Raw genomic sequence first — 26332 nt, forward strand, 5'->3', positions numbered from 1 at the left:
TTGTGATGGCAAGATCTGTAAAGGAAAATGTTTCCTATTATTTTTTATTTATTTTGGTGGAGGTTGCACTACTTTGGATTTTTTTCATTGTTGTTCTTGGGATTTTTGTTGTCTGTGAAAGATGTGAGCAGATATGGAAGGAATGCATAGTAGAACAAAAGCTACAAGGTGACTTTTTCCATATCCAGCAAGAAATACCTTGTTCCTGTCAGCCCTTTTTCCTGTACAGGAAATTTTCTTTCATGTCAAGGGGTCAGTTTCTGAATTATTTCAAGAGGTATTAGTGAAAGTATTATTTAGCTCACCTGTTGTTTGAAGTGTAATATTTTGAACTGAAATGCCAAAGTGTGTCCTAAAAGTTCTGGATTATTTTCACATGGGTTTTGTGTACATCTAGCAACTCTGCAAGAGATGGAGCAGAAAAATTGGTTTTCATAGGAGTAGAATTGATCTCAAGAAGCCTTGATTTTAAAACAAGGCTTTAGAAAGTTATAAAATCTACCATAATTTTTCAGTTTGCTTCTAATTCTTGGTATTTTTCCCTTTTAAACTATTTCATCTCTTGACTAGGCAGGTTTTGTTTTGTTTTTTTTCCTTACCACAGAACTAATGGAGAAGTTGTTACTCTTCGACCGAAATCTGAAGTCGAGCCAGTAGCAAAACCAAAGTTAGACTCTGAACCATTGCCACTCAGACCAAAATCAGTAGAGGTAGATTCACTTGTGGTAAAGAGCTCTAAAGAATCAGGTAAGAAAAGAAATATTCTTTTGTGCCTCTCTGTTTGGATTGCTGTGTTTTACAGGGCTGGAATAAGCTTTTTGAGTGATTTACTCAAAATGCCACTGAGTTCATTTATGCCTGTGTATTTTTTTAGAAGTGCTGGAGGCAGCTGAAGGTAAGAGTCAGGAGGGGATGAGCAGATGTCAGCAGGGTATTTGCAGGTAGCTGCTGAGCTCTGGGTTGGAACAGTGGGTAGGAGGGGAGACAGAGGTAATGGTTTGTCCTTCTAATTTGAAAGCTTGCTTTTTTTGCTGCCACTTTCATCTTGAGTTTTTATGAAGTTGTTTTCTTAATGGCTGGTTCAGTTTGTTCTGCTTTTGCAAGTCAGATAACTGCTTTTCTAGCTAACTTCAGAATTCTTGGTAATGCCATTACCTTTGGCCTCCTGTAATTTAGTTCAGAGCTATTCTAGATTTTGACTTTATCATACCTTAAATTGGGACCTTAAAAAAGCATGGAGCATTGTACATTTGAATACATGCTTATGGCTTTGTTTAAAGCACCTTGAGCCAACCTGGCATCTCCTTAATTCTAAATATATTCAGTAAAACCTTTGATAGTGTTTAAAGCACCCACATTTAATGATCAGAACCTCTGAACTACTGTCTTGATACTATTAGGCCTAGACTGACAGTACAACTGATACCAGACCTCTGTGTGTCACTTAGGCAGAGATCAGCTGCTGTGGGCATATTTTTCTAAACTCTTAAATTATTTATATTTTAATGATTAACCACTTCAGAAAAAGCTGTAGTGAATTATACCTGCAGTGTCCATCTTGCATATCTCAAATGCAACTTTTTGTCTCAGAAAAGATTTCAGTAATAACAAATTTAAAAATAGTATAAATATGTTTATTTTTAAGGCAAATTACGATATTCTAGTTGTAGAATAGTTGGTCCAAAGTATAATAAATTCATCTGGAAGATAAAAATAATGCATTGAAAGAACTGAAGCAGTTAAGGAATGGAAAAGAATACTCCTGACTTTTTTTTCATTGAGCATGTTAAAATATGCTTTTTAAGTGTAAGTGCTTTATATGAGGAAAGGTTAATTCATGTATGTCTCTAATACAGAAATTATGCTACTCAGGTTAGATTGTAGAAAAAAATTCTTTAATATGGGGGTGGTAAGGCCCTGGCACAGGTTGCCCAGAGAAGTTGTGGCTGCCCCATCCCTGGAAGAGTCCAAGGTCAGGTTGGATGGGGCTAGGAGCAGCCTGGAATAGTGGAAGGTGAAGATCTTGAAGTTCCCTTCCAACCCAAGCCATTCTATGATTATCAGCTTTCGAATTAGTGTAATACATTCTATGATTATCTCTCGGGTTGTGTTTGATGTATTACTGTATAGTGTAGTATCATTTAAACTCAGGAAAAATTCCCCATGAAAACAGCTGGAATATATTTACATTCAGTTACCTTGAAATCTTTAATAACCAGAGCGGCAACATAATAGCTGTGTTGTCAGGTGTTGATGTATGTACTGCAACTCAGAATATTCTGTGATAGAAAAAGAATAATTTTACACAGATTGATTAAAAAAAAGAATTTTTTTTTCTAACATAAATTTTTACAGGCTTCTGGAGAAATTGAAGATTTTAATACCTAGGCAGGGCCCAGGGGTACACAATGTTCAGTTCAGTTGCGTTTGGTGCACAGCAAGCAGAGGAGGCTCAAGCAGTTCATGTGGGGCTGCAGCACTGAGAAGGGTCAAGGAGCTGCAGTTGAAGGAAGGTTTCAGAAATCCTCTGTTTTGTCAAACTGGCATTCCTTAAAACAATCTGCATAAGTCAGTCCTACTCTCTTGTGAAAAGGGACTGATCCAAACTCCTGCCAGTAAAATGTAATGAATCTCATGCTCTAATTCTCTGCATACTGTGATGCTAAAGACATAATACCCTGTGCAGCCCAGTCTATATTAAAAAAAAAAAAAAAAAATGTTGGGTCCTTATATAACTTCTAAGACTGTTTAACCTTACAATAACTAGAATAGGTATTAATAAAAGATGAGGGAAAATAGATGGCTGGGGCTGGCAACTGCTTTACCAGAGTCTTTATTTTTTATTTCTTTCCCCTATCTTCAGATTATGATCATGGGGTAGATGAATAGATGAATTTTTAGGATTTTTTTTTTTTTTGAAATATGGGTCCTGTTTTTTTGCAACATAGTTTGACCATGAAGTTTAGTTTGAGCCATTTTCAGTTCAGCATAAGAAGCTGTAAATATTCTGTTATGAAAGAACCAACCCATCCCATGCCAAAATTGTCACCAGCCGTTAGATGAGGACAAATAATCAGAACCGTTTAGAAATATTGATCACATTGAAATAACTCCTCTTGAAATTTTAATTGAAAAATTGCATAAATGTTTCTCTGTTTGATTAGAATCAAGTACTGTAAAAGACTAAAGCTGTAGTGCTGGCATGCTGAACATGTAAAGCAATTCTGTTTCTTCTACAAATGTTTCTTTTTCCTGCTTTGTAAAATAATTTTTTTGTTCAGAATCTTTTTCTAGACATTCCTCTCCTTGACTTTTCTTTCCAGATTTTGTTTCCTATCCTGTTTGCCATGTTTCCCTTCTTACGTGTCAGGAAATTACCCTACCCTTCTCCATTTTGGTAAGATAACAATCTCTAAGGAAATCCAAATGCTTTATTCCATACACATCCTCTTCCTAACATCGTGAACGTGGTTTTCAGTTGCAATTATTGGTACTAAAATTTTGGGGTTTCTATTAAAAATGCACTTTTTTTTTTTGTTTGAATGCCTGTTTTCCTTAGCTGTTAAAGAAGTTACTTTAAGTAGGCTTTTCCTTTAGGAACTGGTGGGGACTAAAAGTAAGAAAAAAATTATAGTTGAGCTGTTGATAAACCAAACTTTGTGTTTGTTTGTAGTGAAATATGATCAGTACCTTTAGTACATCTGGTGTATGTAGGTTGAATGGCTTTATCATTCTGTACACACAAAGAACACAGTCATGAAGCTTCTGGGCACTTAAATATTTTATAGCTTATAGCTGTGCCCTGAATTTCTGGGGGGAAATCTCAGCAAGATGAATAATATTAGAAAGGATGGCATCTTTTTACTCCACAGATCAATGTGAGTTCTTATTTTCTAAAATATTGGATGCATTTCACTTGTATCATGGGTATTTAAACCCCAGCCATGTGAGATGGTGGAACCATGATTTCTTCAGCCACCTTTCAGCTTTGCTTCTTTTTGTGAAGGCTTTTTAAGCTTTAAAGCTGCTATGAATACACTTGAAACATTCACAAATCTTAACAAAGCCTCTCATTATTTGTGCCTGTTAAAGCTCCTAACAGCTCTGTGGTAGATCTGTGGTAAGCTTGTAGAAGAAACATTTCTAATAGTCCATGCTATGTAACTTTAGGCTTAGTTCATCTTCTTAGAAAGGTGCTCTTGCTCAATCAGAAACTCCTTTTTTTGACCCAGATTATCACCAGATGTGTGGTATTGCTCTTTTGGCACTATGATGGGATTTCCTTTAACAATTGCTGACAGGCTGTCTGTAAGCGTCCTATTTGATAAATCATTTTATTGATTGACATGGGTGTAGACTGCGAACTTTCAATGGATTTCATCAGTAAACCCCCTAAGCCCACAGTAAAACCAATCAGCCTACCACCACCACCACCAAAAAGCCCAAACCCCAATCTCCACCAACCTGTGTTTTAATTTCTTCCCTATACCAAAGCAATAAATTGGAAAAGTAAAAACAAAAATTCAAGTAGAGTCAGAATTCTCTCTGACTGGAATCTGCTGGCAAAATCTTAATGTTGAACAATTCTCTCAGGTGTAACAAATTCCTTTAGAAGATGTTAGAAATGTGGGGAAAGTCCTTGGTTTTTGTAACATCCCACTATCTATATTTATATAGTACACAGTTCAGGACTCTAGCAGTCTTCAAGCCTTGTCAAATAATGTGATTTTTTTTTTTCAAACTTACGTTTAATATGCCTGATGTTTACTGTTCATGGAGACAGGACTGGCATTACAATCATAATAGCAACTAAATTTATAATTCTTACTTAAATTTCTTGCAAAATGATTTGTCATTTCTGTAGAATGACAAAAGAAGGATCATTTAAAGTCAGAAATTAGTGAGATGAGGGGGAAAAGACATAAAAGTTTTTCTTGTTACCTTTTTAATGATAACTACCTAACACACATTCTAATTTGCCCTTTGGCAGCCTGGTCTAGGGGAAGGTGTCCCTGCCCATGGCAGGGGCTCGAACAGGGGGATCTTTAAGGTCCCTTCCAGCCCAAACCCCTTTGTGATTCTGACAGCTTTGTACTCTGGGATTACTGAGAATTGAGTAAAGACCATGCAATGACTCTGTGGTCACTGTTGCTTGCAGTGTTTTAAAGGAAATATTTTATTGGCACAGACTGGAACAGAAGTCCCTTTTCATTTATTTCTCCCTCATCCTCTTTTCCGTCAGCTGCTTGCCATTCATCACTCTTCTGTTTCTTCTTTCTTTTTTTTTCTCCCCTGCTTGTATAACTGCAGGTGTGATTGCATGCTTACACAAGACTTTCTTGACATTCTCTTGAATAGAAGTAAAAAGCAGCAAAACTGATTGGTAACCGTGCTATAAAGGAATGGGTGATGAAGTAGGTCTGGTCAGGGCTGTCCAAAGGAGCTGAATGTTCTAAGGCCTTCAAGGATATTAATGCAGAGAACACATTAAAATCAATTAAAACATTCAGTGGAAAACTTAGTACCTACTTAGTACCTAAAGGTAGAAAATAACTTTGACAATGTGTGAGTAAAACTTGGGTTAATCAGATGATTTTAAGACATCCAGACACTGAAGGAGTATTAATGGTCTGGCTCAGTGTACCCAAGGCTTTTTTCTTATCTGACCTTTAATGGGAATGCAGGAAAAGACATATCATAGGTTCTATTTGCTAAATCATAATGTCAAGTAAGAATCAGAGGTCATGAAAAAAATCAAACCCAAAGTCTTGAATGTTGTTTATGGTGCCTGTAGTAAATACTGTGTGGTATTTAAGTTAGCCTATAGACTTTAGTCTATAAACTAAGTCATGTATTTGGGTTGTAAATGATACATAATAACTGTAATCTTATGTCAATACTTAAATAAAAACCACCACTCAATCTCACAGAACATCTGTTGCCAGGTAAGTATATTTATTTTTGTGGAGAAAAGGACAAGTCCTGTTGTTACTTAGGTAAAATACCTACGTTACTAAGACTAGTCGTGGTCAGTTCTTCTATTATCAACTTTTTTTCCTGAAGTTGCCTGTTCCCAGAGGATGTAAAGCATTTCTGCTGATCTGACAGAGAGAGTTTTCCTAGAGGTGTGAGCATAAAAAGCCTAATGAGCAGAGAGATCTGTGTGATTGAATAAAGTACAAGAGAGGTGTTTTGAAGTGTTTTATTAAAGTCTTTTTGAAGTTGTGTATTATCTTTAGCTACTGAACATGAAAAAAACTACTCTGCACAGATGTAGGTGCAGTTAATGTCTTGTTAACTTTCCCCAATGTGTGGAGTACACCACTATGTAATTTACCATTTTGCTTTTATTTTTGTCTTAGTCACTAAACTTGCATTTTCATGCTTTTCATGTGATAAGAAGTCAAGTTCAGTGACAAAAAAATATACTCTCAAGTAGTTGAATATGGCAGTTCTTAGAAAAAGTAATAAGCATATTTTCTGCAGATGATGCCATGTTGCTAGAGCATTTCTTCTGTTCACACAAATTAACTTGAATTTAAGTCCTAGTTGAATTAACTCTTATCTTTTTTCAAGGGAGAAAATAGAGTTTTCCAGATATGTCAAAGTCATGCAGTTGTTTCAGATACCTCATGTGTTGTATATGCTGAAAATCCTCAAAACAACAAGAATTCTGATAATTTTTTTGGTGTTTTAAGTAAACAAAAAAGTGATAAAAAGAACACAGCAAAACTTTCTGGTTTTGATGCTGGTCTCTGTTTTCCTCTTTTTGTAGATCTGTTAAGCTTTGATGATGTCATAGCTACCTCAGATAATCTGTCACACCCGACTGCGAACCGGCCCAAGATGCCTGGTAGGAGGCTGCCTTCCCGTTTCAATAGCAGTAGTCCTGTGAGTATTTTGGGGGTGTTCTCCTAGTAGGGAACTAAAAACTGGCTTCCCAGGAAACAGGACTACATTGGGGAACAGTCTTTTGAGCCATTTACCTGAAGGGCAAAATGCTGCAGGGGTTCAGTTCCTGTAGGTTTTGTGTGCAGGGAGATCCATGCCCAGAAGGGAAGTGAATGTAAGAGAAACAACTGGAACTGTGTTGCAGCTGAAGGAGTGTTTCTGTTCCATGGGGTTTTGCTGCAGGAAATGCTCAGCTCTTCTGGCCTCACTGATGGTGCAATAGGTGTTGTACATACACAAGGCTCTGAAACTGTCTCTAGTGACTTTGACAATTGGCCACTATAAATTTGTAATTTAGTGCTGCTGTAACGTGAGGGGTGTGATCTTAGTGCTGATGGGAGGTTGGCAGATAATGAGAAGCAGGTGGTGCAGAGTCCTTGAAATCAGTTTTTCTCACTGGGTATGTTGCATAGTTATGCCAGTTACCATCTACAGTTACTGCCCATTTGTGTTTTGTGGAAGCACCTACAGGCTCCCAGAAGTGTCACAGGCTTAAGGATTGCAAATATGCTTGAAAATCCTGCCCGAGATTCCTGTGTTTGATTTAAGTTCAGCTCATTGTGGGGAAGGAAAGTTCTGACTGTCAGGGATAGAAAAGTTTGATAGTGTAGCAATTTAACTTTTGTTACTTGGTTTTCCCCTTTACTATTTCATTTTTAGAAACACATGAAAGTCTTATTTTTTTTAAATTTACTTTTAATATTTGTTGTTTTTAATTCTGAAAACTTTTTAATTCCTTATGAATGGTTTACCAGGCAAGTCAAAATGTGGGTCCAGAAAAAATTTTGAAGGTGCAGAAAGAAGAAGAAAGTGCCAAACCAAAGCCAGTTGAAACAAAAAAGGTATGATGCTACCAAGGAGCCAGAGGAGTACCAGGCAGCTTGGTGTTCTGTTCATCCTGTTTGCATTTCCAGTACAGGTTCATGAAACCATCTGAATGCTAGTGCTTGTAGTTGAGTGCAAGTGAGCTCAGTCATTTAGTATAAAGTTCATAGTAAGAAATTTAGTACTGAAGTTCATTTATACTTATAAAGTGCATGAGTTCTGGTGAGAGCTGCTGTCTCAGGTGGTATTTCCCAAATAAGTTCCATATCCGCTCTGCCTTCAGTCTCCTGACAGACAGAATAACTGAGCAGATCAGCAGAGTGCACAAAAGTTTGTGCATAATGATCCAGTGGAATCCATTAAATCACTTTTTTTTAAAGTGAAGAGGACTGAAGTGGAAGTACTTTCTTTAGTGACTACAGGACTCTCAGGTAAATCCTTAATTAAGAGCTGTATAAAGTAACTATCTCATGTACTCCAGTAATCCATTCAAACTGGACTTTTTTTTAACCTTTTAGGTAGAAAATTAAGGGAATTTATGCACATTTAGCTCCCATCCTGGTACAACCTGTGTGCTGTAAGCATTCAGTTCATAAAGATTTCACTTCTTACCTTTCTGCCAATTTATTTTTTAGCCATCTGCATTCAGCCCACTGATTCCACCTTCATCTCAGAGACCAAGCTCTGTCATACTCGACTTTTTACCTGGAGACCTCCAACTGAAAGGAGAAGCACATGAGGAAAAAATTTCTGTGGAAGAGCTCAGGACTCAGATTAATGATTTAATGGGTTTAGTAGATGCCCTGAAGAAAGAGCATGGGTAAATATTTCCTTTGTCAGTCTGCAAGGGGTTATATAGACATCTTATAAATGTCTTCAATGCCAGACTTTAAAATGAGAGCTATTCTATGCTAATAACATATTAATACATAAATTCAGGTCTTTTCTATTTAAATTAATCTTACTAAATGTCCTGAATACATGCAAATTTGATGTCAGAGTATTTTTGGAATTTGTACATATTTTTTCCCTCCTACTTGGCACTCCTGCATCCATTACATCTTTTTGAAAGTATTTATTGAACAGTTTGTGCTTTCTTTGTAAGGAAAAGTAGTTAATTTTCTGTAGTAATGACATAAATACATGGTACAGGCCTTGTGTAACACTGTGCACAAGTACTTGCAGTATTGATATGACTTATATTTTAATTTGTTCTCTGTGTAGAAGTAGCCATGTTATTTTAGGTTATTTTAGCTTGAATTAAACTTTAAATAATAAATAACAGCACAAACATTTAAGTAGCCTCTTAAAATTGGGATTAAGAATTTGGGATAGGTGAATAGCAGTAGGTAAGAAGTGTTGAGTGATGGTGGAAATTTGTGCTCCAACAGATGTGAGTAACAATTCACTGGTGGGCATGTGCCTTGTTTTGTGAATCCCATTTGTAAAATACAAACAAGGCCTCTGCATCCTGTCCTCAGCAATGTGAAGTTTCTTTTTCCCCCTTCTCAATTCTGTTTCTATCTTAACTACTTTTAGGAGAGAACTGGAAAAACTAAAGAAGGATTTGGAAGAAGAGAAGCTGTTGCGAAGCAATCTGGAGGTAATGTTACCACTCTGGGAGGGCATGGGGAGTTCAGGGCTGTGTAGGCTTTGTTCTGGGATTTGATGCCACAGGAAAGTCTTGACAAACCTGCTCAGTCTCTTTTTGTTTTACTGTTTTATTTTGTGATTGAATGAATGCCTCATTAAGCATTTGGATGTATAGAGAAGATCCAAGTTCAGCTTTCTTTTTCTGGAATATTATTTGTAACAATCAGTGTAGGGTTTGGGGTGGCAGTTCAATTTAGTGCTGTTGGGTTCTTCTCTTTTCTAGAAATATATCCAACTGGACAACTTCCAGGAGACACAGTTAATACTTTGCATTTATAAGATTGAAAGACCTATTTAATTTAAGAAATCAAAAGAAAAACAAAAGTAAACTTCTCTGAATTTTGATTAATTATTTAAATATTAAGTATGGATGATTTGCCAAAAGAACAGAATGCATCTGAAAAAATTCCTGATGAATGAATGCCACTCCTCAATTTACTGATGAAGAACACTACCTACAGTGCAATATGATGCCATTAGGTAGTTAATAGGATGAGCTCATTCTAGGAAATTATTTCAGTCTGGTACTGAAAAGGGGTGTTTTAATTGTGAAATGGTATATCTTGCTGGCTACAAAGCTACTTGAAACACATGAGAGAAACTTCTGGTGAGTCTCTTTTTAATGCAACTCTAAAGCAATCAGTGAAGGTGCCTTAAATAAGCAGTAGAGATGAAGAGGATGTAACTCCACGTGTCCTCTAAGTCCATGTCAAGAAATACAAATCAATCCAGGCAGTGTTCTGCATGAAAGGCTGTTCTAGGAAGCTGCTCTCAGGTGATGGTGCAGCATTACATGAGGACCTGTCAGGTGATTGGATAACCCAGCTTTGACTTATTTTTTCAGAGAGAGTTTATCCAGATAAACTGATTAATCAATAAGATTTTTTTTTTAAATTTTAAAAAGATTATACCAGTACTGTAGTCAAATTTTAAATTATTTTAAATTCCTGTTCTTTTAGCAATATATAGTGGTACAAAATCAGCTTTAAATACTGTACTGTTAAATGCTTCTATGGTGTAATACCTAAGTGTCTTTGAAATGTAAAGCTTATAACTTTGGTGGGAGCTCTGAAGATTTTATAGCTACTTTAATAATGACTTTGTTTTCAAAATGTTTGTTTTTTTCAGCTTGAAATAGAAAAATTGAAGAAAGCAGTGATGTCTGCATGAGACAGCTATGGACTCAATGTTTTTAACTCGCCAGGAATTCAAAGCTGAACACAAGGAGAACTGACTCTTATTTCATTATAATGGATGCTCTGGTGTTCTACAGTCTTAAAGAAAAAATATAATAAAAAAAAAAGGAATATAGTCTTATATTCAGAGAGATAAGAAAACAAAAAAGAATAATGGTGTAATTTTTTTGCCAATATAAAAGAGGCCTTATTTCTTACTGTGCTGGAATTGCAGACCTTATTTTTTTGGTTTGCTTGAAAATACTACTGAATCTGTATAGAGAGGAGAGGGAATCCTTAATAGATTTTTATTGAATACCTGTAGCTTAATTTTTAAAGAGATCTATACTATAAATAGGGTGATCTGTCTTTGCAACTAATCTGTAAAATAGTCTGTTGGAAGGGATGGAATGACTGTGTTGTAATTGTAGTCACTACTTTTCCCCTACATGCAAAAGGGAATATATAATATTTGTATAATTTTGGCAGTCTTACCCAGGGTTATGCTGTTGTGCCTGTCTGCAGTGAGAATACTCAACTTTTGAACAGCATAGTATGAATAATGAGGTAGGAATTTGTTAGTGCAATGAAGCAAGTGAAACTCCTATGCATTGTAGAAAGATTGAATGATCTAATTCCAGTAGCTCAGCAGAACGGTTTGTCACTTGCACTATTGGATTAAAAAGGGATTTAAGACTTAATTGTGAAATCATGACAAAATTAACTGTTAAACCACAAAATGCAAGGAATACAGAAACAGCAAGAGTCCAGTTTCAACTGAACCTGTTGTGCCTAAAATATTACAGTGTAGAGCATGAAAGAGTAAACCTTAAGTAACAGCATCTGTACTTCTGTGTTTCTGAAGTCATCAGTCTTTCTAGTGGTTCAAGTATGCATCTTGATTTGTTTTTACAATAGTCAGGTTTTGTTTATAATATATCTCCAAATAAATCCCTTTGGAACTTTGATACTCTCAAAAGCTCTCAATATTTATATATTTATGCCATAAACTTTCTCAGTATATTGAGTACCTCTAAACTTAGTAACATCTTTGTATTTTAATAAGTGATTGGAACAATTGCTTTGACATCATTGTGCTGGTGTCCAAGATGGTGTCTTTACTTCATGGAAAAGAGGTCGAGATCTTGTGGATTACCATTATCTTTAACTCCTGGGCTCAAAACTTGCACCAGAATAATACACAAATAATATGCAAAGTGATTTGAGACAATAGTATTTATTGCCATGTTTGTCTGATTAAAGAATTAAAATATATACAGCTTTAGAAAGCCAGTCAAATTCATTAGTTCTGTTAATCAGCTCATCTCCTTTAGGTCTGCTATAACTTAAAAGACAAAAACATGCCTCATAGTTTGGCAGCTTCAGCAATAAAAGAAAGTAATTCAGCTTCTCTTCATGGGAGTAGTCATAAATATAATAATTATTCAGTATGTCACTGTTCAAGTGACATGGAAGTATTACTTCTTGAGAGTAATCCCACACTATGGGATTCTTCCACAGTTTGTGTCATAAAATCCAAATATCAAAAGGTTGATTGGGGAATGTTTGTCCATTACTGATTCAAATAGTTCATGAAATCTCATTGAAACCTGATCAATACACTATGCAGGTATGGAGTAATATTTGCTAGTCAAAATGGTAGTAAGCTGATTCACTCTTAATGCTGTTAACCTTGAATTGCTCAAGTGCATCACAAATGAGTTGTGAGGAATCATGTGCTGTCATCAGACACTAAACTCTTGCCTGGAATTCATGCCTGTAGAGCAGGTGATGCAAAACAAGAATTGAGCCTAATGGAGGACCCAGTTTTGTTATACAAGCTCTTCACTGTGATTGGAGCATGAAACAAATCTTGGAAGGGGTTGCTCTGCAGAAATTGTGCCTGTGTGTGAGCTTGCAGAGGATGAACAGAACAAGACAATCAGCTAAAGCCACAAATGAGAGGTGTTTGTTATATAATGGCCTTTGTTTGCTATAGCAATAAATGACCCAAGTGCAATGACTTGATTTAATAAACCTTCCTTTAAAAGTCGCTGCTATGAGTATTTGTAGCCATAAGGAAGTTGCCCTGATGTGTGTCTGTCTTGTCTTCAGCTAGTGTTACATACTGGAGTGGAGGGGGAGAGGGTAATGGTTTTGAGACATTCCACAGTACAAGTTCCTAAGAGCAGTGTGCTTCACTGACTTGTCTACCGGTGCTGTAAAATGATGCATGCTATCCAAACTCAGCAAATAAAATGAGTATAAAAACCTCTTCAGGCATCTGCTCAGTTCTGTTCAGGATTGTTTTGTATGCCCTTAAATTCTTTCCAAGGAGGAGTGTAGGGGGTGGAAGCAAAGTATTTATAACAGACCCCTTTAAAGTTTTCAGATTTCCATTACCTCACTGGGATGCTCTGGCTCCTGACTATCAGGGTGGTTTAGGATCCTCACAGTTGGAAAGCACTGTTTTCCTTTGCAAATGTAACTGGGAATTTTTAACTTTTCAGGATCTATTGATTCTCCCCATTTTTTCCCCTTGGCTGGTATTGAGCTGACCTTACTGTGCATCTTCAGAGGCTTTATTTAAGATCCCTATTGCCAGTCAGTAACATGGATAAATGCATGTTTGAATCCCTACTTAAGTATATAGTGAAGAATTGAAAACTGAGGGTATGGCATGTTTAATAGGGATATGGAAGAGGGAAAAGGCACATAAAGAATGAAACAGCAGAAGGGCATTTTTAAACTGCCAGGTTTTCATTTAATCTTAAGATTCTCTAAAAATCTTCTGGTCGTACAGAAGGTATAGTTTAAAAAAGCAAAATTACAGGTGTACTTACTTGATTTTCTTCCACAAAGATGATTTTTTTTTCATTAGTATTCATGGAAGGAAATTTCTGATGGAAAGCTGTGATTATTGCAAGGTTTGAATTGTATAGCAAAGTATCTGTTGATTTTAAATAAATACCCTGTATTCATTAAGATAGCACAAGTCTGTTGTTACCTCTTTCCAAAGGAAATGGTAAACCCGGGTTCACACAACTGCCTTTTGGCTGCTCTAAAAGTTACCTGAGATGTTTCTGATCTCTGAGAAAGCAGATGATGAGCACAGCTGGTTGCAGATCTTGGGTAATTGGATTTTGCAAGAGCTGAGAAGACAAACCCCTCCCTGCATGTGCCTGAGGAATGCAAACAACCCCAACCAGCTTGTAAAGCATCAGACTGATGCTGCTGGGGTCAGGGTTTGGAGTGCCTCTTTGCTGGGAGTCATGGTTTCAGTCTCTTTCCAGACCCCCTGGGAGCCTAGATTGACCCAGCTTCCTTGTGGGAGAAGTGTGTGGGTGTCTGAGGGCTGCAGGATGCTGGGCTCTGTGTCCTTCAGAGAAGTCTTGATGTTGAGGAGGTGTTGAGAATCAAGGGCCATTCAGTTTTGCCATCACAGTAAAGGTGCAGGGAGTGTGTAGAAGCACAGCTCCAAGACATGGGCAAGAAGCCTTCTGAAACCTGTCCATACCTTGACATGATTTGGTTTTTAGCCTTTCTTACTTTCAAGTATTTTTCTAATTGATCTCTGTCTGTATTGTATCAAGTGCAAGTAATTTCACCTTCCCAGGTGGGTTCTGTTGGCTGTGCTTGATTGTGCCTGGCTAAGTTCCTACTGGATCCTGATGTGAGGCTGGCTGTATCAAAGCAGATCAGTAATTAATACCTGTCTTTAGGTTAAAACTGGAGACATGCCTGTGACTGAGGACTGGCTGGAGTTGGGACAGCAGACAAAATGACAGGAAACCCCATAAGCTCCTGATGAACACATTGCAGGAATGTAGAAAAAAAAATCAGTGATCAGAGATCTTCCAAATCAGTCCTGTGTGAAGGAGTGTTAGGAACTGCTCTTCTGTAGTGATAAACTACTTGCTGTACATTTCTGACTATTGGAAATCTGGCTCTTGGAGGTGAGGTGATATTTCAAGAGCCAGCAGTGACCATGGCACAAGGTTCAGCTGATAACTGTCACCCTTTATGATGGGATAGTCCTGAAAAAAAGGTTATTATTTGCCCATTGAGTTTTTTAGCTGCACTAGGTGCTGTCAGTAGTGTGCTCTTGCATTTATGAAGGACAATGCATTAACTTGACCAGATTTTGATCATTAGTGTTCTGAAGTCTTTAAGAGATTTTTGTTCAGGGAAGTTGTAGGTGTCCCATCCCTGGGACTGCTCATGAACAGGTTGGAGGGGGCTTAAAGCACCCTGGGAGAGTGGAGGGTGTCCCTGCCCGTGGCGGGGGCCTGGAACTGGATGGTGTTTCAGGTCCCTTCCAACCCAAACCATTCCTTGAATCTATGAAATACAGGAGAGCAGAGCTGCCTCCTGCACCCAGAGGAAAGGCACCAACCCCACAGGTGTGACTCATCCCTGTGGACTCCTGGCAGAGGTGGTAATCTGGCAGATTTGTGGGTGTGTCTGTAAGGTGTTTTGTCATTTTGCAGTGCAACACCTTCATCTGCAGGTTGCTCAGCCTAAATCCAGTCAGGCAAGAAAAGAAGCAGCTGCTGCCCAACATTATTTCTTCATGGGAAAACTCCAAATGAGTCGGGGCACCCAGGCAGGGCTGGGTGAGACTGGGGCAGGATGGCAGCAGATGAGTGGTTAGAGAGTCGCGTCTGAGACCTTGGGGATCCCTGGCAGGGTTAACTTTGCTCACAGTATTCCCCAGACTTCTGAAAACAGTGAGTATTTCCACAGAAAATAAGAGCTGCTCATTAGAGCTGCTGGAGAATTACCAGTGGTCTGTGAAATTGGTTCATTCATAATCTAAAATGCATTTAATTGCTAAGGCTGTCTTTACTTGTGCACTTCTTTCCTTAGTTTTATGTTGTCGTTACATCTGTGAAAAAAATTAGATATTTTAATTAACCTCTGGTGGTTGTTTTTTTCTTGTAGTTTTGTAATTGGTCTCTAATCAGTGTTATCACTTTTAAGAAAATCTGGAGTTTTATGGCTACATATAAAGATTACTGTCCTCTTAGAGCTTCCTTCACTTAAAGCTACACTTTCCAACTATGTTTCCTTTAAAAATACAGCTGACAGCATTCTGAAGAATTAAGAGCTTTATTTTTTATCCTTGGATGACCATGTGAACACTAAAGCCTCCTGCTGCAGCCTTAACTTGCTTGGTAGCAATGGCAGGTTATCATGTTATGGTGGTTTATTGAGTTTTAAGTAAGCCATGTGGCCATTCAAGCCCTAAAACCAATAGATTAGGTTCTGTAATAACGGGTTTAATAATTCTGATAAATGTTGAAGTTATGAGTTTGTAGTGTTTGGAAAAATATATTTCTCTAGCAAGTTATTGCAAAGTCAGTATAAATCTTAATTTTATAAAAAGTGTGCTTGTAATTTTTTTGTGCAGGACACCTTTCCCTGTAAATTTAGCTGTAGTTTGTTTTCTGGAGCAGTGGACAGGGGAGAGAGGTGACTCCAGATGATGAAGGACCTTTTGGACGGACACTTTGGGTCCAGCACTGGGCAGGGTGTAACTCTCACAGTTGTCATTGTTTGGACAGATCCCTCTGTTTGCTGTGTCCATGTGGGGCCAGACTGCTGTGCAGTGCATCCTGCCAGTAGTTAAAATCTGCATTAATATGCTTGGGGTAGAGGAAAGGAAGATAGTTCTACAGAGTTTTACAAGATACTTCAATTTTACACCAACAGGGGTCAGAGTAAGGGATTTGAACATAAGGCTGTGGGCATTAACCAACATAGGGATTACTTTTTAAATTCATGATTGGTTTTGGTTTTTTTTTTTTTGCTGTTTTAAGAGACTCTTTGCTCTCTTGTAGCCACTGCCCATCCAGTCTCTCCTTGCTCTTTCCTTCTGTGGAGGGCTTTGGAATGAACTGGAGAAGGAGGATTTCTGGTGACAATTTCCTGAGCTGAGTGTGGAAGTGTCCCCTTACTAGAAAGTCCTTTTCACATGGGAGGGTATTGACACCTCAGCTGCTCATGTACCTGTGTCCTGGTACATGGTTGGAGCAGAAACCTCTGGAACAGAGGAGTATCATGCTTACAGCTTCTTACAAAGGCAGGGATTGTTGGCAGTAGATAGTTTATGGTAAGAGACAAATCATCCTCTCTCTGTTTATGCTTTCATGTGGCCCAGTGCCACTATACCCATGTTTTTCCCTGAAGTAACAGTGACTTGCGGCTGTCTTGCTTGTTTTGCCCTGAGTTTCTCCAGCTGCACAGTGGTTGCCTTGGCAGGCTGCTGCAGTGCTGGGACTGGGTGGTTTCCAGGATGAGTCAAACAATGCAGCCGAGCGAGCTCCGTGTTCCACTGCTGGCCGGGGCCGGTGTCTCGGTGAGCCCGGCATTCTTGGAGATGTCCCAAATTTCTGCCTCACTCAGAGGTAACAGCCCTAGGTGGGGTTCTGCCCGTGATTAAATACAAAATGAATGTGAATTAATTAGTGGTGAGGCACGATGAGCTCAAGGATTCTGAGCTGTGAAATGGAATTGGCAATAAGCATTTAATGACTGCAGAAATCAGAAAGGAATTCAGTGCAGCCTTTCACTCCAAACCTGTAGGTGTTTCCCAGCCACCTCCCCTTCTTTGGCAATATTGATCTCAATATTCTGCTTTGTTTTGCCTGATCCATTTTATTTCCTTAGAAGAGCTGGTGGCTGCTAGCTTTTAACCTAGAAAATGTTTTTCATATTAACAGCTGAATTCAGAGACTGGCATGAGATTCTCCTTAAGAGCTACCTACAAAATTCAGTGCATTAGTTGAACTCTTTTATGGTAATTTCATGATTAGGTCATAAACCCTACAAATCTGAAAACATAACATGGTGGACAAACATCAGAGATGAAAGGGACAGCCAGCTGTGTGCCTGGGCCTTTGATGCTGTCAGATGGGAGAGCCTGGAGCCTCTGGATGGGAAAACACATCTCTGCTCTCCCAGTGCAGGACCCCTTCTGCTTCTGATCAGCATCATCTGTGCTGATCAGAATGTGTCAGGGAGGAAATTGAGGGGCTCCTCTCAGGGCATAGTAATTTGAGAGGTTTTTCATGTTGCCTTCTCTTGAGATCAAGCTGTCATCCTGTTTTGTCACAGTTCTTGCTTTAGTGGTTTAGCTCACTAACTTTTATGTATTTTATTTTTGATTATTTTTTAAAATTAAATTATTCTACTTTTACTTGTGGTGATAGAAGATCAGTGTCTCAGTTCTTCTGAGCCCACAGCAGCTGTTGTTTATGCCTTGGACATGCCTAGCATCTAATAACGAGATTTGATGTATCATGTTGTTTTTCCTTCATTCCCTTTGCTGGGTTATTTTTCTCTAACAAATATTCTTGTAACAAGTTGCATCCCAGGATGTTTAGCTTTTATTAAGGACTGTGGGAAACTTCATGGAGGGAATAGAGGTCTGAATTCTTCTGCAAAGGAAATAACTCTTCACTCTGGCCCTTGTTTATCACAGTTTGATTTCTGGGCCCTGAGTGCCCACGTTTGCTACTAACATGGCAGGAACTGCCCAAGGAGAGCAGAGCATTGAACCCAGTGGAGATGAGGCTGTCTTAAATCACTTCAAAAGGGACCCATAGGCTGAGAGGCTTTTATAAGCTCTCCAGATTGCAGTTTACAGCATTGAACAGATTTTTTTTTTAAAAGGAAGGGCTCACAAGTCATTCAGTAAAGGAACTGAATTATGAATGCCTGCAAATCACCTTGCAAGCCCAGTAAGGACAGTCTCTGGCATAGGTTTAGCTGCTTTTTTACTAGTAAGTAATCAGACTGTGTTCAAAAAGTGGAAACAGAGATGTCTAAACTTCTTTAACATCTTTATTCCAGAAGGAAATCAGCAAATGAGTGATGATGGATGTAAGGGTGATCTACTGCCTGCTTTTTTGGGCTGCACACTTCTTCGTGGCTGTGCCATACACCACTCCCAGGGTAAGTTTCACTTGACCAGGCTGTTCAAATCCTAATCAAGTGACCTTGAACACTTCCAGGGATGGGTTAGCCACAGCCTGTTCCAGTGTCTCACCACCCTCATCATAAACAACTTCCTCATCTGACATCTGTGCATGAGCTCAGAGTGTCACTTCAGTAGCAGGGTCCCACTGAAGGCTTCATATATAGAGGCAGGCTTTAAGTAGAGAATTCTTCGTTGGTCTGTATGAGCAAAGGGCCACAGGCTTTGCATTCTGGACCTCAAAAGGACTATTTTCCTCTTGAAACCCTTTCTGGTTTGTACCAAGGAGTCATCTTTTACTTATTTATGTGAACATTGACTCGATGCTCCACTTCTTATTTTGCAGGTTCTTGGTAACGAATCAAAGACTGGTTATGAGCAAGGTACAGTGCCCTGGGTAATGCTTTGTGAGATGTTTGTGAGCCATCTTTGTGAGATGTTATCAGTTATCAATACTTCACACCCCTGATGCATCACAGATCATGGTATGCTGTCTTTCACCTTGTAACAGTGTCTGCTTGGTTTATTTTCCAGATGCCTGTATAAATCTCATTCCCTGCCAAGATAATGGAGCAATTTGTATTCAGCCTTGCTCTCCCTCCTTCCATGGGGAGACAAGCTTTGTCTGTGAGGACAGAAAGTGGCAGATGCTGTCAGATGCTTGTGCAAGCCTGGATGTTCAGTCCCTTTTTCAGGTGAGGATGCTGTTGGGCACCTTGCCCTATGCTTGTAACTTCTTGGGAAGACAGACCCCCCTTCCATGCACTTTCAGACTTGAGCAAAGGGACATGGGATCCTAAAACAGAGAAAACTTTGATAACAGGCTCTGACTTCATGGAATCACAGAACTGTTTAGGTTGGAAAAGGCCTCTAAGATCATTGAGTGAAGCCATTAGCCTAGCAGCACCATTTCGCTGCTGAACCTCATCCTCAAGTGCCACCTCCACACCTTTTTTGAGCATGTCCAGGAATTGTGATTCCACCACTTTCCTGGGCAGTCTGTTCCAATGCCTGGCCACCCTTTCAGAAACTTTTCCTAATATCTAAACCTCTCTTGATGCAACTGGAGACCATGGCCTGTTGTCCTATCATATGTTACAGGTGAGAAGGGCTGACCCCCACCTCACTATTACCATGTTTCAGGTAGCTGTAAAGAGTGACATGGCCCCCCTTGAGCCTCCTTTTTTCCAGACTGAACATTCCCAGATCCCTCAGTCACTCCTCATCAATCTTTGCTGTAGTTCTTTCACAATCTTAAATCAGATTATATGAAATAAATTTGGGGGATTCTTTTGTGGAAACATAATTCAGAAATGAAGTTGCCTTGTTCATTTGGCTGGTGTTCCTCATGTGGATCTAAACCAAGATACGAACACAGTAGGTTGAAACTGAGGAAAGGACAACACCATAGTGTGTAATAATCAGATGATTTATGACAAATTCTCCTCTGCTGCAAAATCCTTAATCAAGTCACTTCAAGAATAAGACACTGCATTTAGTTCTTGCCCCTTCCTTCATGTATGTAGTAAAACCATGATATTCTTCTCAGGTGAGCTTTGATCCTGGGTTTCGGTCCATCTGGCACCTTCTCTGCACACCCAGCACTGCATCTCTTGCCTAGTTGTAGCTGTGGCTTCATTTTCATTCTTTTCATTAATTTTCTCAAATCTTTTTCCTCCCTCTAGAGGATATCCCAAAGTGAACTCCCATGCTCTGGAGGACATCTTCCTTTTTTAGGAGGAGGAAAGCTAGGGCCTGGGAAACTTGGAGATGGAGCAAAACATTTTGGTGCTGGGAATCATAGCTGCCAAGCTGATTTTTCATGCATCATCCCAGATATCCTGTCTTCACCAGCCATCCCAGGAAACATTGCTGATATAGTGGAATTGCTAAAGAAGATTTCCCTGCTGCTATCAGAGAATGTCACTAGAGGAAAAATGCAGGTATTTACTTTTATTTGCTTTGGGAGGTGCTTCTGAGCTTTACAGAGCATCCACAAGTATTTTGTCCTTATGGCCATTGTCCAATAAAGTGCTGGCTGCAGGTCACATGGAGATCACCTGGAAAGAGTTTCCAGAGTAGAAAATTTTGTTAGCAGAGAAACTTTTTGACTTATTCATGTGTGATTAAAATAGATTGTGGAGTTAAATGTCTTTAAAAGCAAAGGTTTTCAGGATCTGCTGTTATAGGCATGGGCTAACAGTACAAGGAAGAATTACTTTCTAAAGTATGACACTGTAGGGAAGGCAGCCTTGTACAACAACAGCTGAGATCTTTGCCTGATGAGCTCAGAGATCTGAGAGCAGGGGAAGAAATACAGAGAGGGTGGTAAAAATCAGGGTCAGCATCTGGAATAGAACTAGGCTGTCCTTTTTGCTTTATATTTACTTCTCTAATCACCTTTTGATTGAGGATATGAAGAGGATAGGACAATTCTAGTAATGGGATGTTTGGGTTTGACTGGGATGGGTCATGGGAATATATTCATTGTCAAAAGGATTATTTCTTTTATAGAAATCACTCATTAATTAAATGAGCCTTTTTGGAGGCACTGCCAGGAGAATAATATTTGGTTTCTTCTAACACAAAACAATTTCTATTTTTCTTGTTTCTTTCAGAGCTACAGCAGGATAGCAAACCATATTCTGAATAGCTCCATCATTTCTAACTGGGCTTTTGTGAAGGACAGAAATGCTGGTTCAATATTACTGGACTCGGTGAATTTATTTGCTGGGAAACTTCTTCTAAGGAATGGGTCAGAAAGTATCCAGGAGCCCTTCATCGCCACCAAAGGCTACAGCATACACCGAAACACTTCAGGAAAGAGCTTTGACTTTTCCATGGAGTTCAACAGCACAGGCAATATTACTGGCCACGTGGTGATTCCAGAGCAGGAGCTGCTGAGGTTGCCCAGGGCTTCCAAAGCCATCAGCGTTGCATTTCCAACGCTCGGAGCCATCCTGGAGACGAACCGGCCGGACCCCGCTGTTGTGAACGGGATGGTGCTGTCGGTGTCACTGCCAGAGGAGCTCCAGAGCATTTTGCTCACCTTTGAGAAGCTGAACAAGCTGGAGCAGGTGGGGGCTCAGTGCGTGGGGTGGCACTCGGCCGAGCGGCGCTGGGACCCGCGGGTGTGCCAGGTGCGCGCGCACAACGCCAGCGCCGTGGTTTGTGTCTGCGCCCACCGGCGCCGCACCTATGGAGCCTTCTCCATCCTGATGGCCCCGGCCGTGCCACGGAGCTCCCTGCTGGACTACATCACACGGGTGGGCCTGGGGCTGTCCCTTCTCAGCCTGGTCCTTTGCCTCGTCATCGAGGCCGTGGTGTGGCAGCACGTCACCAAAACTGAAATCACCTACATGCGCCACTTCTGCTTGGTCAACATCGCTGCGTCACTTCTTGTCGCTGATGTCCTGTTCATCCTGGCAGCCATTGTGCACAATGCAGCCCTGAACTACCAGCTGTGTGTGGCAGCCACTTTTTTCCTTCACTTTTTCTATCTTGCCCTGTTTTTTTGGATGTTTACCCTGGGCCTCTTAATTCTCTATGGATTATTATTAATTTTTTTTAAGATAACAAGAGCTGCGTTCTTAGTTGCAGCATTCTCTATTGGATATGGATGTCCCTTGGTCATATCTGTCCTCACTGTTGCTATTACTGAACCAAAAAATGGGTATTTAAGGAGTGGAGCTTGCTGGCTCAATTGGTATGAGACAAAAGCGCTTTTGGCTTTTGTTGTACCTGCCCTAAGCATCATTGTGATGAATCTCATTGTGGTGGTCGTGGTTGTGGTGAAGACTGGGAGATCCTCCCTTGGAGAAGGCTGCAAGTCACAAGATTTGAGCAGCATGATCCGAGTCAGCAAAAACGTTGCCCTTCTGACACCTCTGCTGGGCCTCACCTGGGGCTTTGGCTTAGCCACAATCATCGACAGCCGCTCTCTGGCCTTCCACGTCGTGTTTGCACTGCTGAACGCCTTCCAGGTGAGCTCTGGAACTACTGTGGGTGCTCAGACCTTGAGCCTGGCATAAAGGTATCAGATCAAATAGGGGCTGGCAGCAGGTGTATGTGAAAAGCAGGATCTCAGCTCTCCCTTCCACCCGGTGCTTTCCCATGGCACATGCACGAAGCATCCCAGGCTGGTGTTCTAGGTGCAGATGGGTCATGGGACAAACTGGTCTGGTTGGAAGTGGGATGAAGAAATAATCCCATGATTAATTTCTGTTAGATGTGAAATACACCAGTTAATGTCCAAAACTGCAAAGATGTCTGATCCTTATCAATTAACAATTACACAGAAAATTCTCCCTTCCGGTGAAGATGACACTGGCCCGGGTTTCCCAGAAAAGCTGTGGATGCCCCATCCCTGGGAATGTTCAAGACCAGGCTGGATGGGGCTCTGAGTAACCTGGGGTAGTGGAAGGTGTTCCTGCCCATGTCAGAGGGTTGGAGTTGGATGTCCTTTAAGGTCAATTCCAACCCATTCCATTCCACAGCTGATTCCATGGTTTTGATTAACTCATCAGCATAAACACCCAGTGTTACCTGATGCACTGCTGCACACCCAGTCTGCCTTAGCTCTTCAGGCAGGAGATCAGGCTGCACTGAGTGGGCTGAGAAAGTCCTGGTTTGTTACCCATCAGTCCAGTTCACAGTCAGGATTAACACAGGTTATATCCATTCCTGCTGTTCCCAGAGAGCTCTGGTTGGATAAACCCGTTTTGTGCTTTGCTGTTAGCTGAATCACAGGTGATGAGATCTCTCCTTAATGAAAAGACATCTAGAAACACTTAAGAAATATCATGTGGTTATGCTGATTTTGTTAACTGGTTTTGCAATTTCTTAGGGATTCTTCATCCTGTTGTTTGGGACACTTCTGGACAGAAAGGTACTTATTCTGGATTATATGAACATTTTCTACACCTTGAGAATCTGGTCCCTTTAATGTTATTTATTTAATCTGCAGACAAGAGAAACATTAAGGATGAACTGCTTTTCATCAAGGCGGAAGTGGGGTCTAGAAAAGGTAAAGGCTATTTATTTTCCTGTTAATGGCTAATTTACCAACTTACAAACCTGATTTGTATGTTGGAAGAATGGAACCATCCACTATATCTTACACCATGTAACATTTTTCAAATGTAAATTCTTGCTGAAGGACATACAGGTATCTCAAAAGTCTGCTCAGGATATTAAGGTTCTAAAGATCAGAGGTGGCAATTGATAGATTTTTGTGACTCTTTCATTACCTACTGCTGTGGTTACAAGTTAAAAAGTGGTATTTTTAACCAATCTCTTCACCTGCAGATGTCAAAGCCCTTTTGGTAGACAGTCATAGTAACTTTTTTCCTCATATTAGATTTACTTTAAGGTCACTGAATAAAGAAGGAACAGAATTAGGAATCAGAAATCCCAATATAATGACCTGTTTGCTGCCTTCACAAAAATATGGATCTGTATGTCAGCAGGACTGCTTTAGGATGTCAGAGGATTGTTCTGCTTTCATCTGAGGGATGGAAACCACTCAGAGCCCAGCCAATGTCTTTGGTGCTAATTGATGTGCACTCATGAGAGCTTGAGGTTCTTTCAGATATCAGAACAATTCATTAAAGCAATTCAACCTTAAGGAAACAAAATGTGTTTTACTAGCTTCCTACAAAACTTTGGCAGAACTGAAGTGTTGACATCACTCAGCTGGTGTTTCTTATCTCTACAAGAAAACTTTTGTCTGTTGTCTTTAGATTTCTTTTGGTACCAAGTCTTAGTGGTTTCACACAGTGTCTCAAGAATTACCTGCAGTGTTTTGCTGTCTGCCAAAAGAAACTGTGCCAGTACAGTTTGGACATGGGAAAAATAATTTTTTTTGCTTTTTCTCCAGTCTATTACTCAGTTATGATCCTTGTATTGAAAGCTGCAGAGGGTCTTCCAGTGACTCTGTGTTCAAATGTGTATGTGGCTTATGAGGGGAAAATAGAGGGGTCAAGGCAACTGTTCCTCCTCTCTGAAATGGGTCATTTGGGGCAGGAGAGACTGTGCAAATTTGAGATTACAGTTCTTTTATAGATCCAGGAAGATCCAATAAAGATGTTTCACATCTTGTCAGGCGTTAGGTCAGGATTGAAAATTTGAAAGATAAAATTCTCTCAAGACACCATCAGTATAATAGTCTGGAAACAACAGATGGAAATGTCACTAATCCCATGACTCAGCAACATTTGATAAAAATATTGAGTGATCTCACTGGGCAAAACTTGATGTGGAAACTATGGCTGTGTGTGCCTGGGAATTTGGGTTGATGTTGTCACTCACCTGGGTGGAAGAATCCACGTGTAGGTGTTTATTGTGGCATAACAGAGGGGAAAGGTGTGAGTCATCCAGTTTTGTAAACTTGGGTGTAAACATGGAGTTTGACTCATTAGACCTGGAGAAGTTTGTCGCACCTGAGATGAGATGATTGTTTAAAAAAAAAAAAAAGTCTTGTTTCAGAGAGCTTCAGAATCATGGGATTATTTAGGTTGGAAAAGACCTCTGAGGTCAAGTTCAACCATGAACCCAGCGCTGCCAAACCCACCATTAAATCATGTCCCCAAGGGTCATACCTATGTGACTTTTAAATACCCCCAGGGACTTCATGGTGACTCCACCACAGCCCTGGGCAGCCTGTTCCAATGGTTGATGACTCTTTTGGTGAGGGAATTGTTCCTAATATCCAATCTAAATCCCCCTAGCACAAGTTGAGGCCATTTCCTTTTGTCCTGTTGCTTGTTACATGAGAAAAGAGCCTGACCCCACCTGGCTGTCCCCTCCTGTCAGGAGCTGTGCAGAGCCAGAAGGTTCCCCCTGAGCCTCCTTTTCTCCAGGCTGAGCCCCTTTCCCAGCTCCCTCAGCTGCTCCTCCTCAGACCTGTGCTCCAGAGCCTTCCCCAGCTCCTTTCCCTTCCCTGGACACGCTCCAGCCCCTCAATGTCCTTCCCGCACTGAGGGGCCCAAAGTGGGACAGTGCATCTGGGGGTTCAGTGGTCACTGTAAAACACCGGAAGGGTGATGCAGACTCTTCCTTCAGTGAAGCCTCTGAGCTTCCTCAGACCTGCAGCAGCCTTTCCTGTGGGTCACATTTTAAGGTGACCATCTTGTGCTCTTTCTCAAGGATGCTGTGGCACCTCCTGTTTGAAATGGACCTTCCACCTCCACAGATGATACTTGTAATCTGACCTGATTGTTTTCCCTCCTAGTCCTAGCAGTGGCTCTTGTCTTCAGTGGATTTGAGCAGCGAGAAGAAAAGGAGCACTTCTTGCAGAGAGATGCTGGTTTGAGGGGAGCTGAAGAGCCTGGCCAGCTCAGAGCATGGACAGCTCTGTCTGGGAGCACAACCACAGGAAGCATCATGAAAACCAGAAGAGAAAAGGCCCTGAACCTGCTGTCAGGAGAAGGAAACCATCAGTGTTGCTGCAGCCCTTGGAGGAAACAGGCTGAAACACAAAGCTTGTTTCTCACCTTCCTGAAAACTGCTGTGAGGAGAGTTTGTCCTTGTTTGCCATTTCAGTGCTTCAATTCTTTCTCCTTTTCTTCTTTTCTTTTCTTGTTTTCTTTCTTTTTTTTTTTTTTTTTTGGCAGTGCAATGAGGAGCTGTACAGTACATGGAGCTGTTCTAAAATTATTTAATTTTTCATGTGATGTACAAATGTTGAGCATTATCTAGCTGATTTTGGTTGTCTTTTGGGCAAAGCAGATTCTATTTGTTGCTACTG

The 26332-nt window shown here is 40.1% G+C and overlaps 2 protein-coding genes across 3 annotated transcripts in view; both read left to right on the forward strand.

Moving 5' to 3' along the window:
• Window positions 1-13549, forward strand: part of CD2AP (CD2 associated protein) — a 77288-nt gene extending 63739 nt beyond the window's left edge. The window contains exons 13-18 of the mRNA XM_058801105.1: window positions 605-747; window positions 6776-6891; window positions 7707-7793; window positions 8412-8596; window positions 9316-9379; window positions 10558-13549. Coding sequence (XP_058657088.1) covers window positions 605-747; window positions 6776-6891; window positions 7707-7793; window positions 8412-8596; window positions 9316-9379; window positions 10558-10599 — 637 coding nt within the window. The 3' untranslated portion in view covers window positions 10600-13549. The remainder of the gene's footprint in view (window positions 1-604; window positions 748-6775; window positions 6892-7706; window positions 7794-8411; window positions 8597-9315; window positions 9380-10557) is intronic.
• A 4913-nt stretch (window positions 13550-18462) lies between these two features.
• ADGRF4 (adhesion G protein-coupled receptor F4) lies at window positions 18463-26034 on the forward strand. 2 transcript variants are annotated; one of them, XM_058802640.1, is made up of 8 exons: window positions 18463-18563; window positions 18932-18968; window positions 19120-19280; window positions 20271-20528; window positions 21204-22568; window positions 23432-23473; window positions 23552-23611; window positions 25817-26034. In XM_058802640.1, exons 1-8 carry the CDS (start codon window positions 18483-18485, stop codon window positions 25820-25822), a joined length of 2010 nt encoding a protein of 669 aa, XP_058658623.1. In that variant the 5' UTR covers window positions 18463-18482; the 3' UTR covers window positions 25823-26034. The 2 variants fall into 2 exon arrangements, with proteins under 2 accessions (XP_058658623.1, XP_058658622.1); XM_058802639.1 differs by lacking the exon at window positions 25817-26034 and having other exon boundaries at window positions 23552-23644.
• Window positions 26035-26332: the final 298 nt, after the last annotated feature.

This window comes from Ammospiza caudacuta, chromosome 3 (assembly GCF_027887145.1).
Source record: "Ammospiza caudacuta isolate bAmmCau1 chromosome 3, bAmmCau1.pri, whole genome shotgun sequence".
Taxonomy (NCBI): Eukaryota; Metazoa; Chordata; class Aves; order Passeriformes; family Passerellidae; genus Ammospiza; species Ammospiza caudacuta.